The sequence below is a fragment of the Opisthocomus hoazin genome, chromosome 1, assembly GCF_030867145.1.
Source record: "Opisthocomus hoazin isolate bOpiHoa1 chromosome 1, bOpiHoa1.hap1, whole genome shotgun sequence".
NCBI classification, from domain to species: Eukaryota; Metazoa; Chordata; class Aves; order Opisthocomiformes; family Opisthocomidae; genus Opisthocomus; species Opisthocomus hoazin.
Window position 1 is genome coordinate 123,960,132 of NC_134414.1, and position 18,401 is coordinate 123,978,532.

The window sequence follows — 18,401 nt, forward strand, 5'->3', positions numbered from 1 at the left end:
ATATGAGCATTTCCAGTACATCCTACCACGCGCCTCTGCCATAGTCCCATGGTAACAGTTTGGACCCACCTACAACATAGAGAATTCGAAGCTTTGTGGTAGGTAAAGCTAGATAATACCCTGTTCATCTGTCCATTTACAGTCACTCTAAGCAACCCTGGTAACCAACAGGCATTTCCAAGGCACAAACCACCCCACCCCAATTAGAAATCTAGAAAGTGCCTGTTCCACTGCACAGACTTTAAAGGGAGCCAAGGGCGACAAGGCCAGATTTCTATCTTCCCTGCTGTTGGCATAGTCATCAGCTTTAGTACTGATCACGCTCCTAGGCTGCAGCACTGTCCTTCTACAACCAGCCTGCTCCCTGAGCCACCCTGCCCTGGGTAGAGCTAGCCCAAGTGTCAGCTCTGCAGTGTAGGCTAGGCCTGTTTCATCGTGCAAATAAGGAGCTTGAGAGACAACACCTCATCTTTCTGTGGCGTTTGCATGTAAATGATGTGTGAATGCCACTGGTGAATGATGTTCACATCTTCTATAAACCACACACTGACTTCTACTCAGGCAAAACCTGTCTTTAGTTTACAAGATAGTTTAGATTTCAGTGGAATACTGACAGGATGACTCCACTCAGATTACAAGCAGGCATTTTTGTACTGGTACTTGGTACAACTTGGTATTTAGCATGAAGTAAGCTACTTGTGTGGTGTAGTCAAAACAAAGACATAGCTGGGCAGAGAGGAACGTGATGAGGTTCAACAAAGGCAAATGCATGGTCCTGCACCTGGGGATGAACAACCCCATGCATCAGTACAGGCTTGGGGTGGACCTGCTGGAGAACAGCTCTGCGGAGAGGGACCTGGGTGTCCTGGTAGACGACAGGTTAACCATGAGCCAGCAGTGTGCCCTGGTTGCCAAGAAAGCCAATGGGATCCTGGGGTGCCTTAGGAGGAGTGTGGCCAGCAGGTCGAGGGAGGTTCTCCTTCCCCTCTACACTGCCCTAGTGAGGCCTCATCTGGAGTACTGTGTCCAGTTCTGGGCTCCCCAGTTCAAGAAAGATGAAGAGCTACTGGAGAGAGTCCAGAGGAAGGCTACAAGGATGGTGAGGGGACTGGAGCATCTCTCCTACGAGGAGAGGCTGAGGGAGCTGGGCTTGTTCAGCCTGAAGAAGAGAAGGCTGCGAGGGGACCTAATATATACTTACAAATATCTGAAGGGTGGGTGTCAGGAGGATCGGGCCAAGCTCTTTTCATTAGTGCCCAGCGACAGGACAAGGGGCAATGGGCACAAACTGAAGCACAGGAAGTTCCGCCTGAACATGAGGAAGAACTTCTTCCCTCTGAGGGTGACGGAGCACTGGAACAGGCTGCCCAGGGAGGTTGTGGAGTCTCCTTCTCTGGAGATATTCAAGACCCACCTGGACAAGGTCCTGTGCAGCCTGCTGTAGGTGACCCTGCTTTGGCAGGAGGGTTGGACTAGATGACCCACAGAGGTCCCTTCCAACCCCAACCGTTCTGTGAAGACAAGAAGTGGTCAAAACTGGTTTAGGAGAGGCATAAAAATTTTTATTGGTTTGTGTGAAGAAGCTGGATAAATACATTGATACTCTTGTGTGTAAGCCTCTAGGGTAGATGTCTCCTGCTGCCTCTGTTCTTCAAAAGAAGCAGCATTTTCTAAGTGCTGTCTACTGTTTTACCAATAAACTAATTGACAGCACTTTGCTGTCTGGAGTCCTGAATTTTGTTCTGAGCCTTGGCCAACAGACTGAGCCACGCATTCCTCTCAGAGAGAGATGTGATTTCCAAGCCAGACAGCACAGCTCTTGTCAGTGCTGAAACATGCTCCTATGTGCCCTGCTAACTCTGAACACATTTTACCTTGCTTTTCCATGCACAATGCATCTTCATCTGTTCTGTGCAGGGTCAAACCCTCCATTAAAAAATACAAGTCAAATCAAGAGATTACAGAGCCAGATTTTAAAATACCTCAAAAATAGTTCAAGATCTCTACTGGTAAGAACTGGAGGCAGCTGTGTAATCCTCGAGGGCTGCTATTTTAAGGATAATTCCAAAAAGAGGCACAGTATTGTGGCTGGTTATCAGGAGAGTGATATTTCTGGACTATTTTGGCTTGACACTGATAAAAGGAAAAGGAAAGAAAAACAGAAAGACACATTAAAAAAGCTGTTGCTATCTCCTCCTGTTCAGACTTCCTTGTACTCATGTTTTGTACTGGGTTATATTAAACTTGTACTTTAAAAATATTTTAATTGACCACTTTTAATAAGCATAATTGGAATCCCATGTACAATAATTGCTATCAATTTTCATGCCAAATGCAGAATATTCTTTGGGGAAAGGGTGTATACACATATATGGACACACCTCTCTCCTCTCCCTTCTCGGTAAGGAAGTGATTAGTCAATTACTTTAGTGGAATGGCTGGCTTGCTGAAAAATTACACAGTTACATAACCCATACAGAGCTAGATCCTTCATTTTAGATATTGTACACTGAAGAGACTGGAAATAATTTTTTATTTTGCAGTATTTTTAATTGATTTTTAGTCACTGCACTGTAAAAATGTAAATATGGTGTTATAGTTTGTATGTTGAGATCCCATTGTGTTATAAACCCACAGCCTTTTTCAGTGGCATGAAATAGTGGGGCAGTATATAAAATAAAGTCATCTAGTGCAGTTTGGTATGTATTGTACTTGATAATAAATTATGTACTCAGTAATATACAACACTCCATCACAGAACAGGCTTAGTATGTGTACAGCTTTTCCCTCATGAGGCAGTGAGCAAGAAATCCTTTTTCAAAAATATCTATGCCAAACTTTAAATAGGTAAGTAACTAAAGATAATTAGGATGCATAATAAATATTTTGTTTATAAGTGTGTGAATAAACATTGGAACTGGTAAGTAAGCTTTGCAATCTTTGATGTATTTGACATATTGTCCCAGTTTCGGCTGGGATAGGGTTAATTTTCTTCCTAGTAGCTGGTATAGTTCTGTGTTTTGGATTTAGGATGAGAATAACATTGATAATACACTGATGTTTTAGTTGTTGCTAAGCAGTGTTTACACTAAGTCAAGGACGTTTCAGCTTCTCATACTGCCCTGCCAGCGAGGAGGCTGGGGCTGTACAAGAGGCTGGGAGGGGACACAGCCGGGACAGCTGACCCAAACTGGCCAAAGGGATATTCCATACCATATGATGTCATGCTCATCATGTAAACTAAGGGGAACGCTGACTGAGGGCGGGCCGCTGCTTGGGGACAGGCTGGGCATTGGTTGATCGGTGATGAGCAATTGCTTTTCATTTGCATCACTAGCCTTTCATGGTTTTTTCTTATTGCTACGACAGTTCTAGATAGCACTCCAAGCAGTTCATCAGCTTTGGCGTCACAAGGAAGCTGTCACTGCTGTCCAAACTGCAATGCCAGTGACAACTAGCCTGGCTGCAAAAAGATCACTGCAGATTTTGTACTTGCTTTTATAACTGTTTAGCACCGGGTTTTACTTTGTTGCTGTGGACTGTCTCATTCAGTGCACCCAGGAGGACAGAGCATAGTAAATGCTGGGATGGGGTGCTCTCTGTATGTTGCTGATACACGGTCATCCCTTAAAAAATATGGATTTACACTTCTCATCACTCTTTCATTCTGTTACATTGAAGGGTCGCCAATACCTGTGGGCATTGATGTGCAGGTAGAAAGCATTGACAGCATATCTGAAGTTGACATGGTAAGTTGGTTAGTAGAACTGGAATAAAGAATTTCAGCCAAAATACAGAGTCTCAGAAACGTCCAGCTGGATGATATAGAATAATACAGTCAAAGAAAGCAAACTCTTAAAAAGCACAACCTTGCCTTGCAGCATGCAAGTCATTCTCATTTAAACTAGTAAGTGTTATATAAGAGCACATGTTGAATTTCTCCCTGGGCAAGAGAAACAGATCAGAGTGGATAGTGCTTGGATTTGAAAATGCTGACAATTCAGTCAGCCCCATGGGCTTCCACATGACCTCTTAGTGCTCTGCATGTTAGGTGATGAGGCTTCATGTCCTTTGCTCCCTTTGCTTAGGCAGATCTGAATATTCCCATCATTTCTGGCATGTGTGGAGCTGTGGTCATAACAAATGGAAATAGAAAAAACAGTTCCAGGAATGGTCCTAGGAAGGAGACACCATCACTGCAATCAAGGACCTGTAGCGTTGGAATGCAGGCTGTTCATTCCTCAGATGAAATTGTGACTAATAAAGCAACCCAGACATGAGTGCCAAGTTGCTCCGTCCTAGAATAGCAGGGCACGTTAACTTTGCAAAGAGGCCTCATTTACAGGATCTTTTGACAGTGAGTCGTAGGTGTTCAGTTTGCAATAGGATCTGTCAATATGAACCCTTGCATTCCTTTGCAAACCTACCCAAACAATAAAATCACATTACGGGGTCATAAAACCATACTACACCCTAAGTATCTTCCCAGTATTCTTCTCAGAAGTAATTGTTTTACTAAGATAAATGATGCCTGCCTAATAAGGCAAAAGTTGTATGGGTGAGCACAGAACAGTCAGGCTGTGCAGAAGCCCAGACAGGGTTTGCAGCATTCTCTCCATCTCTTTCCACATGTATATCTGTAGTCACATTATTCCTCTAAATAGGATGATAAAATATTTGTAACAATCTTTCAAATTTAAAAAAATTTAATTCTTGTAAAATTTAGTTGTTTACTCTTATGAAATTCATCATATTATTTCTTCACGATGCATTTCATTCATAAATGTACGAATCTAAAACCCCTGTGCAATATTTCTACAAAATGTGCAGATTAATGGATTTTACAAATTGGACTAATGCTCAGGGAGAATTCAAATTTATCCTTTTGTAAAAGAACCACAGTCCACTGTGGGAAAAGCTTGTGAAGACTTCTAGAGGAAATCCCTTTCCATTTGCCTTTGGTTGGTTTTAAAGTTTCCTTATTACTCCACTGATGGCCCAATCCAGCAGGCCGTTGAAATCTGTAAAAGTTTGTCTAAGTATAAACGAAGTATGAACCTCAGACACAGACACCAGTGATAAGCCAAACAGCCAGTATCTCAGAGGTAGTTCTAATCTGTATTTAAACTCATTGAGTGGTGTTTGATTCCTCTCATTGAGGATCCTCCAGATGATGTCCAGAGAACAAATTGATCCTTTGCATGAGTTGATTACTTTGTACTGTTTTCTATTGTATGTGAATAAAACAAGCATTGTCTTCTTTTATTTTTAATTAAACAAAGGACTTCACAATGACTTTATATCTCAGACATTACTGGAAGGATGAGAGACTTTCATTTCATAGTAACAAAAACAAAAGTATGACTTTTGATGGAAGACTGATAAAAAAGATTTGGGTACCTGATGTATTTTTTGTACACTCCAAAAGATCTTTCATCCATGACACAACTGTGGAAAACGTCATGCTCCGAGTATACCCTGATGGCAATGTACTCTTCAGTCTACGGTAAGAAAAATAGCATTTTATAAGAAAATGCATTACTGCAATTGTGGGCCAATAGTCTGTACAGTGAGAAATTACTAGAAGTACTTGCAGTAAAGATTCTCATTCTGGACAGGCATTAATCCCCTGGCATCAGATAATGGGAGCAGGTGACCAGTGTACCAGTGGGAAAATAAATTTAGGACTGATATCATACAGATAACATATTTTTCTATCATTCACATATTATTTCCCATCACAGAATAACGACAGTTTTTTCATCTGTTGTAAATAGCGCTGAAGTCTATCAAGTGTTAATTCATTGCCAGTGGTTTTAGCAATATTGCAGTAGTTTTACTGTTGAGTACAGTAAGGCCCAAAATTATTAGCAAAGAACAAATGTGGGGTTTTTTTCCCCTGAGTCTTTTAAAACTGTCTGTCTCTGTTATTTTCACTCTGCGATACCTGTAAAGATGCCACTGATATTAACTGGGGCTCCAGACAGGCATGGAGAGCCGATTCTTGGTGCCAATACCAGCAGTGTTAGACAGGTGTGTTGTGTGACTATAAGGAACTGGAAAGTGAAACAGCAATTCCAGGACTAGAACAGCAAGGTCATTAGACATGTCTCCTTTATATCTACATGCTATTGCTTTTCTTTATGAAGCAGGTTTGGATGATGTGGCAGAAAGAGTTTTAAGGGAGGAACTTTCCCCCTAGGATAAAGGCCCTGAGGCCTGTGCATTGCAGAAATCACAGTTCTCCAGTGTATTACTAATTAGGCCCGTGCACAGAGGTGATACTTTATCTCATCTGGATAGTTTGAAGATTTATGCAAGCACTTGAAATTTTGGCTATGCAATAATCGTTCCAACAAGTAATGAATTTATCTACCCTCTCATGAAGACACACAGAAACCCTCCCAACAGCTGTACACCACTTTAAAATAGTGCCTGTTCAAGAACCACACTGACCAGTAAGAAACAATGAGGTAAAGTATGCATTTTATTGCTATATTCATCTCCATGCTTTATGAGAGAAAGCAAGGGATCAGAGGAATGGCAGTACTACATCAAGGCTTACAGCTGTGGCTCTCCATGTGAGGGGTACGACACACACTCAGCTGGGGGAAGGAAGAGTGGCGAAGAGGCAGAAGATGGGCAAACACATTCTGTCAGCTTGCTGGAGAGGTGGTCAGCAAGATTAACAGCAGGAAATTGCACACAAATAGTTACAAACTAAAAGAAGCATGTGATGGGAAGGACAGAAACAGAAAGAAAGGAAAAAGCAAGATGGGAGGAAAGGAAAAGGAGGAAGTAGAGCTGAGGGACAGACACAGCATGAATCAGTTTGCTCGTTGCTCGGGGTCCCCTCTGTGGTGGGAGCCCTTGCCCTGTGTCCTGTGTCACATTTGCAAGCTGGTGCTCTGCATTTTTTCCTTGCCCTCTTCCTCTCTGCTCCCACAGCTATTTTTCCCTAACCCAGCATTACCAGATGGTGGGTACTGGGTGACTTGTCCTTGCTCTGACAGGTGAGCTTGCGGCCAGGCTCACCTTCCTGTGCCAGTGAACCGCAAAGCCCCAAAGTTCCTGACAAACCTGTGGGTTTCCTCCTGGACATAAGCAGGAAGGACAGGTGTCCTGTCCCCTTCCTTTACTTCTCTCTCATTTCTTATCAAACTGAGAGGCGGGGAAAAGGGTGACCTAAAGGCTGGTGAACCAAAGTTTTGAACTGATTAAGGTGAAACAATGTGTGTGTAGCCTGAGTAGTGTTAGGGTGTATGTTCCTGTATTGTCAGATGCTCATTAAAACACCCTTTTTGCATTCCCAGTTTTATACACAGTGAGTAGATTACATTCCAAATACTTATGTGCAAGAAATCTGCATATTCCACAGTTTATTTTCAGTGCCTAGCATCCAGGATTTTATTGAGGCAAAGCGGAACAAAAATCCAGATTTGTTGCTAAAACGGTCTTTTTTTTTTCAATCAACATTTTCTTATTCTTCCCCTGATCCTTTAGTAAATAGCTAAAAGACAGAAACAATATCCATAGTTGGAAGTCTTATGCATGATTTTAAAGATGTACCACTCTCACAATCTCATTTCAAGCCAGTAAAATCTTACACTTGTAAAAATTAATCTACAGTGTGATTACCAGTCACAAGTTTTCAAAGATCACTTATATACCCAGTATATCCCTTACACTTAAATATCTGTAGGATTCCATTTGGGGAAAACTGAGAAATCAAACTAAAACACCAAATGACATGCAAGCTGTGACAAGAGAGGGAAATCTGGCAATATTTACCATATTTAAATTGCTGCCTCTAGCCTTTTTTTTGTTTATTGGTTAAAATATCAAGGCACATTTTCCTTCTAAACATTTGTGAAAAAGCAGGTGGAATGCAGAATAATGTCTTTGCCTAGGTTTCCTTAAGCTTTATAGAGTATAGTATAAGGCATTTCTGTGGTGTTGAAGAGGAGAGTAGTCTTCCAGAAATTGCAGCTTATCTTTCTATGCAATTAAATATTATAACCATTGCAGCTGGGAAAATAGCAGTTGAAATAATATATCCTCTAATTTGTAATATTATCTACTTCAGTCTATGAGAAATCCAATTAAGAAATGTGAAATCTCCTTATTAACTTTCATAAGTGTAACCTTTCAAAGCAAAACATTTGAAAAGCTAATGAAGGCCAGTAAAGGGTTTAAAAACTGAAGGTAATGTACTTAATAAGAAAGACTATTTATGTTTAAAAAATACGGTTCTCTCACTGATTTATTTGCATCTCATTCTCTTGAAGCCATTGTAGAGGTGTCTAAAAAAACCAGAACAACTCAATCATTAGGGTTCTAAAGAGCCAATTAGTGGGGGATCTCATGAACATGTCTGCACAACCCTAAGAAAGCATGAAATTTTTCATTTAATTTCTGTTTTTCTGTTCCTTTCTGCAGAATAACAGTTTCTGCTATGTGTTTCATGGATTTCAGTAGGTTTCCTCTGGACACTCAGAACTGTTCTTTAGAACTGGAAAGCTGTAAGTTTAAATCATACCTGTTGTTCATATGTGCACTCTTACCAGCATTCCACCTTGTTCATAATACCTTTTTCACTTATTTTGATTTGTGACCTGAACCCTTCAACCTGCACCTATTAAACTGTGGTCAGTTTGGGATCATTCCAGAACACAGTGAGCTTTGGGAAGATAGGAAAACCATGATGTGCCCTGCTTCATTTTGACTGGGTTGATAATCCAAGGCCTAAATCTGAAAATGTTTCCTCTGTCAAAAAAAGTCATGTTATTTTCTGAGTAAAAAGTATAAGTTAAAATTAAAATAAGATGTCAATATTTCACCTCATGGAAAAATGAAAATGAGTGCTGGTGTTACTGTGACATGTCTGCTTTCTCACCCCTGACTCAGTTGTCTGTAGTTGTCTGCAGAGCTGGACAACAAATGGTAATCCTGTTTTGCAGAGCCTCTTGATATCTCAAAATTTATTTTTATTTGGATTATGAGTAAAACTGGGATGCTGGTTTGTTGCTTAGTCTTGGAAAAGAGAACAGATCTTGAGGGTTGGGCAGTCTGCTCAGTGCGGCAGCTGCAGAGCTCCGATCCCATGTGCCTTCTGACCCTGAGCATGCCCATGTACCCCACCTGTCAGGTAAGCTGCTGGCAGGGCACAGGAATGGGCTCTGCTTGAAACAAGTTGGAATATGGCCTTTGCAAATTTTTCCATGTCAGCTAACTGGCAAATTGATGTGAAAAAATGTTTCTTTGGGGTTTTCACAAATTGTCTGAGTGGTCTCCTATCCCTAGGAAAAGAAAACAGAAGCATTATTCCAGCAGAAGACGTGATTTAGTTTTTGTTTTCTCATAGATGCATACAATGAAGATGATCTGATGTTATACTGGAAACATGGAAACAAGTCCCTGAGCACAGATGAGCACATCTCTCTCTCCCAGTTTTTCATCGAAGAATTCAGTGCTTCCAGTGGATTAGCTTTTTACAGCAGTACTGGTATAGTAAGCCCCTGTCATCACAAGAGAGAAGCACAGGATACAATCATCCAGAATGTCTTTCACATTTAAATTTGTTGCTAATAAATGACTGTTACTGCTGAGAGATCTAGTTAAAATGATGTCTGTCAATCACACTAGTCTGTCGGCCTAGGTTCTTGGTTCTTTTTACATTACCAATGCAACACTTTCTTGATATTAGAAGAGGCTATAATAATACTTGTAATTTAACATCTCACAAAAAGAACCTGAAAAAAATGCACAACAACCAAAGATGTGCTGTTGTGATCTCTTGCAAAATTGTGATGCTTCTCTGAAAGCCACTGGAATATTTGGTTTACAAGAATCTTTGGGTCTTGGCTGTACAGAAAAGCTTGAAAATGCAAACCCTAAAGGGTCAAGTATTAGACCTATTGAGGTCTAATTCATGGTTTCCTTAATGGTCCATGCTTGTACATAAAGAAGCAGAAAAAAATCCCTTTATGTCAGTGCTACATTGTTTAAATACAGATATCTGCCCCAGACAGGTTTTTATTTCTCCTTATAGATCTTGAACTATACTTTCTGGCAACCTGAACAAGGCTTTAGGAGTTTATTGTAGTCTTGATTTCACGCAAGGTGGGTTTTATTTTCATTGTACATGCAATTTTAAATTTTGAAATACTTCTCTATGTAAGTAGTCTAACCATACGTTTTTAACCAGATAAGACAGCACACTTGCTACTGTACTTTTCAGTCTGAGTCAATTCATTTCAGTGTGGATATTGCCCTTTACACCAAGGCAGATTAATAAAATAGAAATTATTCCATATAATAGATGTAATGCATAACACTTTGGAAAAAACGCCTTTAAGACATACAGGAAAGCTGCAAATAGATTTATTTGCTGTATTTTATTTATAGGATAGCTTCTTTTTGAATTTAAAAAAGACCCATTCAAGTCTGAGGTGTCTGATACTGAGTGCAGAAACTCCAGTTTAAGTTACGATGCAGCCTAAGCAATGAGGAATTCACAGCTTGATCAGGTTCTTCATCCTTATCTCTTGCTTGTGCATGAGCTAAGAACAGAGCTCCAGCTTTCAAGCGCCATTGTCATGTGAGAAGAGGGCAAGTGATACCTTACAATCATAACTGTGCCTTGCTGAGAGCTACGTCAAATTTGTCCTTGTTGCAAGAAGGAGACTGGGATGTTTTCCACCAAACTACTATCACTGTGTGTTGAAACTGGTGTCTGGGAACTCAGCTGGCTTCTTTCTGCCTTGCTGTTCTCATCAAAACACACTTATGCAAGCAAATATGGCCTTGTGCACCACTGTGCAAACTCGTACCCCTGCACCCAGGTCTCTGCAGCACCTGCACAGCACCTCTGACTTCGCAAAGTGTAACTGCTTAACACTTACATGCAGATGTTTTGATTATAAGCTTACTCAGCAGGGTAAAGGTGGAAGGAAGGACTTTTTTAAGTCGCAGGGACCACTGGGAAGTATCTGAATAATGCGTGTACTGTATCTGTTAACTAGAACACTGCCCTTGGTGGACATACACTTTTCTTTGGCTTTGAGGTTTTGTTTCAGTCAGGAGGTTCCACGTTCTCTCGTTCTTTTATTTAGCTTCTTGTTACAAGAAAAAGATGACAGACAAACCCTGCCCCCCGAAGTAAGTAATAGTGGGGAACAATCAGCGCAGCTCTAACGGGAGCCATCTCCCCTGGAGAGTCACAAAGCAGCCTTACGCATTTTAGGGTCTGTGTATCCTTTCCTGCGAATCTCAGAGAACTGCACACACACAGCGTTGAGGCTGTTGGAGTTCCCTGGCCTCCAAAGGAGCAACAATTTCAATCCATTTTTGAGACAACTGTTTTTAAAACCACAAACCTCCTCCAGAACTGAAAACACGCAGAGCGTGTTTAATCTTAGATAGGGTGAGATATTCTTTTTTAGAAAGTGGTTCTCCGCAGTGGCACGGCTGCTCCAGCACAGGCTCACCCGTGTGTCGACTCCCACCGGACAGGCAGACGCTGTGCATCCAGCCCCCCCTGCCTTCTTCCCCCCCCGCACTGCCAGCCGACCTCCGTCCCGCCGCCGGCGGGCGGCCCCGGCGCTTGGCTGCCCGGGCGGGACCTCGCCAGGCGGCACCCGCTCCCCTGCGGCCACCGCCGGGCAGGAGGGCGGCCTGGGGCCGGGTACGCGCGGCGGGAGGGAGGGAGGGAGGGAGAGCCACCTTTTGGGGGACTCGGGGCGATGGCTGCACCGTCCTAGCCCGACTGGACAACGGTATTCTGTCTGTATTCCCCTGGCAGTTTCACTTTTAGGCCATTTACTTTTTTTTTTTTCCATTTCCTAAGCTAATACAGTATTTTATTTATGCAGTCGTGATGCTTCACTCCCAAGGCAGCAGTATTTTAGTGAGGTGTGATGGTCAGTTTGTAAAGCACTACATAAAACCAAGGTGGTGGTGATATTTCTTAGGCATTTACTATTACTGATGTGAATACACCGTTCTTAATGGAAGGACCAGGCCAGTGAACAGAGCTCACAAATAATACAGATCTCTTCTCCCCCAACCTGTTCCTCTCTCTTTTTTCAATAGGTTGGTACAATCGACTTTTTATAAACTTTGCACTCCGGAGACATATTTTCTTTTTCGTGCTGCAATCCTATTTCCCAGCCATGCTGATGGTGATGCTGTCCTGGGTTTCATTCTGGATTGACAGAAGAGCTGTTCCTGCCAGGGTATCCCTAGGTAAACCTTTACTCGGCACTACGTATAGGGCTACAGTACTTTAGTAGTACTTTTGTACTACCTTATTCGGTAGTGCGTATAGGGCTACAGCTCAATACATCCTCACTAGATAAAGAGGAGGGGGGCGAGGTTCCCCCAGCTCCTCGTGTGTTCTTTCGGGAGATATAGAATGGGTAGGGCAGAGGTTTTGGAGTTACCCTAGCTGCTTATTTACACAGCACATGACCAAGTATATCAGGCAATTGCCTGAATAATGCTATTCTTGCCACTCTTGTCACTACCACAAATTCCTTTCATCAACCTCTACATTTGGAAATGGGATGTGTGTTCAGACTGGCTTTGCTGTATTAGAAAACAGCTCACACACCACAAAAGGTAAAAGGGATGATTCTGCAGATTTCTCTGTGTAGAAATTTACTTCATTCCTTTTTATTTTTTTTTTTCAAAGACTGGGTTGTTTTCTTCCTCCCTTCTTCCCAGCAAAGTAACAGGTAGTAAGAGGTGGTCAGATCCCTCCCCAACGCCACGGTTCATGAGAGATACTTAATAGGCATAGCACAATTGATCAGGAGAAAAAGACCGATTACAGTGGGGTTTTTAGAATATTACTGTTTTTCTCAGTCATGAATCAGTTGATACCACTTCAGGACTGCCTTTGTTGAGAATTCAATGCCGACGGCCTTGGAACAAGTACATTTTTTTCAAAGATTAGCATCTCTGTGAAGATCTGATGGAAATTTGTTAGGATGTCTAATGCAACCATAATGCATCTGAGTCCTGCAACTGTCAGTTTAACAACTAGCAAAGAAGCTCCTGTTCTTTCTTCTCACTGATGCTACTCCCAGAAGCCAACTGTATGTTGCCATATTTCTTAGACAAGTGAAAATTTGAGGATTTTTGTTTATGAAACAAACTTGCATGTACTGAGGGAGCCCTCAATTTTTATCTACAGGTATATCAATTTAGAAAAAATGGGAATGTAGCTACCTCCGATCCCTTTCTATTTGCACAGTCTAAAGCTATTAATACATGAGATATAAATCTATTTGTTAGTCTAAAAACAATCTATGGTACCTCCTACCTACTTTTGCTAACATATCTACCAATTCCTTTTCTTTATAAGAAACTTAACTTCATCTTTAAAAATAAAGATTTAATTCTCAGTAGGTCATTTGTAATGTTGTCAAGATGGTTTTGCTGATCATGTACTTTAATTTATATAGGGATTTCTGCAGAAGGTTATGCATCAGGAGTTCTATGAATAATGCACATTTTATTAACATAACCATACATAATTTATAGGCAATGTTAACAACAAAGTTTAAAAAGCTTAGCTCCCTAGCCTAGAGTATACATATTTTAAATAAATCTACTTCCTCTTACATGTTATATTTCAAATTCCATCCTTCAGCCGAAGGAACTTGCAGAGAGGGAGAGGGAAAACTCCTGTATGTTCCAGTGGACTTGAACTAGCACAAAACTGGAGAAAGGCTATACTGGGATGCAGCTGAAATGCCATGCTATCAGCCAGTGCTGTCTCACAGGTGTGATTGAAATGTCTTCAGTTCCAGTGTTACCTTCATTTCTTTAAATGCAGGACCTGGGTTGGGTGTTGGCTTTTTGGTTGGTGTTTTTTTCTGAGGTACAGCAAAACCAAGTAAGACGAATAGCTGCACATAAGAGAAGACATTGAAAAGATGAGGGTGAAATTCCAGACACACTGAAGTACAGAGAAAGTACTTCTTAGTTTCAGTTGATATAGAAATTTTATGCTAGTCTTTTTAGAGAGCCATGGAGTTATGAGACATACAAGCTGACAGATGTTCTCAAGAAGTACAATTTGAGAAGGGGTTGGGAAGGCAATTGGTGATTTTTTCATGATTCTCTGGCACAAGAAAGTGCGTAGTGGAGACCCTGGCTCTGGGAAGTGAGGGAGGACTACAAACCTGCTTTCACTTCTCTATAACAGTGCCTAAAACTGTCACAGCAATGTGTTCCTTATGCTGCTGAATCACCAGTGTTGCGTCCCCGCTGTTCAAACCCAGTGCGCCACAGCTCTAACTGTATGCTCTGAGCAGAGAGATGATTTACTGGCTTCAGTACTGTATGTGATGGGTCATTCATGGTTCACTCCACTGTGCAATGAAGTTAAAGGCAGTGTCAGTCACATGCCCTCACAAAGCTGTGCTGTCCAAGCAATGGTCATGAGCTAAACAGAACCAGCTGGCCAGTATTATGATAACCTCTCCTTTTCCTTTGGCAGGTATAACTACAGTGCTGACAATGTCCACCATCATGACAGGAGTAAGTGCCTCAATGCCTCAAGTGTCTTACATAAAGGCTGTGGATGTGTATTTATGGATCAGCTTCCTTTTTGTCTTCCTGTCTGTCATCGAATACGCAGCAGTGAACTATCTCACCACAATCGAAGAGAGAAAGCAACTCAAAAAAAGGGGCAAGGTACAATCCTCTGTGTTTTGTTGCCTTCAGAAAGCATCACAGAAGCCACAGTGTAATCCCAGTACATCACCATGATAACAGTTCAGTAACTATCTCTGTGACTCCACTTTGTATCTCACTTTTCTTTACTTGGCTGAAGGGAGGAAATGTTTCGTCCTCTCTGAGATCTGGAGAAGGTCTATGCTTTCTCTCCCTTCCTCTTCTCGTCGCAGAAGTTAGGGAGTACATCTCCTGATTCCCCCCCACGGAAGGTAACCTTCATTCTGTTCTCAAATACCTATTGATCAAGGTATTTTTCCTCTCTCTGCAATACACCCCAGAATCCACTCCTGTAATATTCACTCCTGCTTCCTGTAAAGCACAGTCTATTTATCCTTCTCCTGCTTTGCCATTTTCAATTGGGAAGATGGGTTTAATGATGCCTTCACGTCCCAAGACCAGATGAATGAAAAGGTCATTTTTAGAAGTGTGCCTGAAGCAGAGACAGTCACAAGTTAAACATTCGCTTTCTATGAAGCACTCACTTAAAATCTTTGCTTCAGGAATATGCCTCCAGGTAAACTCATTTGTTGGAATATCACAAGAGGAAAAACACAAAAAGGGTGTATATGTTGCTCACGCGATTTGATAATCCCACCAAAACCCCACTCATGGAAATGCTGGAAGTCATTTCCCACAACTCCAGCAACACAGACCTACAGGAGAGGTAGAGTTTGATTCTTCTCTTTCAGAAGCTTGGGCACACATTGCCAGACAGAAGCTGGGAATAATCAGTCAGACATGTGTGTCTTACCGCATGTATCCCCCTCCTCGCTCACGTCCTGTGCAAGGGAGCAGGCCCCACAGACAGCAATGCTGTGAGGTATCCCTGTTCTCCATACACTCTCCACAGAGGGAACAACACTGAAGGGAAAGCTTTCTTTATTTTCTGCTTTATTTATTTATAATTTACTAAAATGGCCCCTGCTAGATGCAGAATAACTGTTCTTTGTTGCCAGGCTTCAGGAACATATAGCATCGATGCAGTGCAAGCAATGGCTTTCGACGGCTGCTTTCACGACACAGATGTGGACATGGACCTGACTGCTTTCTCAGAGCGCTGCGAAGAGAACGAGACTCCGGCGCATGCAGCCAGCGTCTCCAACGTGGACACAACTCGCATGAAGAGGAAGAGATCTCTGAAGGGAAATGTAGGCAGGATTATTTTGCAGAACAACCATGTTATTGACACATATTCCAGGATTATATTTCCCAGTGTGTATATTGTGTTCAACTTTTTTTACTGGGGTTTGTACATATGAACAAAAATCATTATAAGCTAGACATTATTTTGCGTATGAGGGTAGCATCGTGTTTTAAAAATAATTCAACAGCAGTAGAAGAAAGAGTTGAAAATTTCCAAAACTGACTTCTGCTTCATAACCAAGGCTGGTTTGGTTAGCAGCAAAACTGGTAATGAAAAACTCTCATCAGTCTGGTTTCTTTTTCAGTTGGACCGTGCAACACTTCACTGGGGCAATCTGATGCCCAGGCTACTGCTGCAGTAGCATAGAAGCAGCGCACTCACTAAGGGAGCCCTTTGTCAAACACCTGAACAGAAAGCAGCTTCCACCTGAAGTATTGTCCAGTTTCTGTCTACACTCTAACTGTTCCTCTTTAATCAGCCTTTCTGTTTGTTCTCCACTTGTGGTCCATTTTAGTAGGCAATTATCACCAATCGTCTTCAAATAGCTCCTACCCTTATTTCACTTGCTCATTTCAATTTCACTAGGCAACCTCTGTGCACCTCAGCAGCCTTCATCCTCCAATGGTAACGAGGGGGAAAGTGATTACGGCTTAGCAGTGGAGTAGGGACCAACGGAAAGCAGGAAGCAAAGCCTACGGGGCTTTGTACATTCTGCATCACCAAGACATCAAGAAAACCCCTCACCCTGCCAGCTGTCCCTGACTTCCCACAGGACCACTGGGAAGGGCCTTCTATTTTGGACAAATCTTGATCACTAGTCCCTGAGGCAGCACAGGAACAATGTCCGAGACGCGACGTGCTCGGTGTCTTACAGCCACCTCCCAGGTGAATGGCTGGCGTCACCTGCACAAGCTATGCCCCTGGCGTGACACCCACACACCTGTGCCTCCTGTAGACCTGCTGTAATCACCTGCTTTCTGCATAAGCGTTCGTTTCAGAAATGCAGGCTTTGAGGCAGAGATTTTAGGAAGCTTTGTCAAGAAAACACACAAACCATGTCTTCATCAGAATCCGGTTCTTCAGCTTTCTGCTGCACACACGAGCTTGCGGTTTTGCCACCCTCCCTCTCCCTCTGACTTTTGAGATTGAATGGTACAGTGAGGAGAAGCTACATATGCCTGCTTGCCGCACTGGTCCCCAGCACAGTTCAAGAAACCACACCAAGACACACAGGAAATAAATGGAAACAGCTGTGCCAAAACAGAGCCATATACAGGAATCCTGACGGTCCCAGATGAATCCTGCATGGAAATAGCCTTAGGTTCAGGCTGAGGAGGTTGAATTAAGGATGTTCAGGGACACACACAAAAAACGCTCATAGCTTCACTAGATGACCCACAGAGGTCCCTTCCAACCCCTACTATTCTGTGATTCTGTGATTCAGAAAAGAATCATGATTATTTTTGCGACTTTCCCAAATAAGCAGCATTTTCCACTTAAATTTCTTGGGTTTGTCTGTCATTTAATGAAGCGAGTTTATATTTACAAAGTCAGTTCAAAATAATAATTTGTGGTGGCAGAAAATGTCATAAGGTAAATGCTTGTTCACTGCTTGGTCAAGATTAGGAAATGGGAATAAATTTGGAAGCCTGAACCACTCTCTGATTTGTTTGATTTTCCTGCTCCAATATTGTTTCCTCATAGCATGGTGATGTCTTTCACTCTTTCAAAAAGCTGCATTTGTCAAGCTCCCAGTTCCAGAGCTGGAGAAGCTGGTGACACACTGCATGCCGGGAGACTGAAATCTGACAGAGTCAGTGGGTACTTTGGCAGCCAGTTCGCTGCCAAACAAATGGTCAGAGCTAAGACGGCTTTGATAGTCTTCCAGGAAATCCTGTCATGGAAAGCAGAACCGCACCAGGAATGACAATGCTGGGAACGTAAAGCCAAAGGACACACAGGCTTTGGCAACAGCAACAGCACACAAGACTGCAAGCTGAGCAAATGTGTAATATAGATTAAAAAAACCCCAGGACATCCTTATGACTGCACTGCTGTTATGGAGGGATCCTGCCCAGATGTTCCAGATTGCCTGAGAAGATCCCATCCAATTGATCTAAATGTGTGTGTCCTAAACTTTTCACATGAACTAACATAACTCCAGTGTTTTCACATAAACTTTTTTAATCTGCCTTATAGGTAGAGGTGTTTGTCCTGTAGCCCACAGTGAATCCTCAGCCTCCACCAGAAATATACCCATGTGCGTCTTGACCCAGACCAGTTCCCTCTTCTAAATTTCTCACAGGATCTGCAGCAGCAAGAGCCCTGCAGCTCAGCATGCCCAAGCCCTGTGTAGGCTGTCCTGCAAGCAGGCCCACACGTCATGTGGAGGAAAAGAGATTCCTGCCTGTATTTATCTTCCGGGCACATCCTACACCTGTGCCCAAAACCTCCACAACCTGCTTCGATGGAGGAAACTCTTCAGTTACTTTGCAGCTGTGAATGTAAT

The 18,401-nt window shown here is 42.3% G+C and overlaps 1 protein-coding gene across 1 annotated transcript in view; it reads left to right on the top strand.

Moving 5' to 3' along the window:
• The window catches only part of GABRR3 (gamma-aminobutyric acid type A receptor subunit rho3), a 45,679-nt gene extending 29,672 nt beyond the window's left edge, over positions 1-16,007 (top strand). Inside the window, exons 5-11 of the mRNA XM_009943268.2 lie at positions 3,682-3,749; positions 5,283-5,506; positions 8,440-8,522; positions 9,365-9,505; positions 12,094-12,246; positions 14,510-14,706; positions 15,705-16,007. Of these exons, the coding sequence (XP_009941570.2) occupies positions 3,682-3,749; positions 5,283-5,506; positions 8,440-8,522; positions 9,365-9,505; positions 12,094-12,246; positions 14,510-14,706; positions 15,705-16,007 (1,169 nt within the window). The remainder of the gene's footprint in view (positions 1-3,681; positions 3,750-5,282; positions 5,507-8,439; positions 8,523-9,364; positions 9,506-12,093; positions 12,247-14,509; positions 14,707-15,704) is intronic.
• The last annotated feature ends 2,394 nt before the right edge of the window (positions 16,008-18,401 follow it).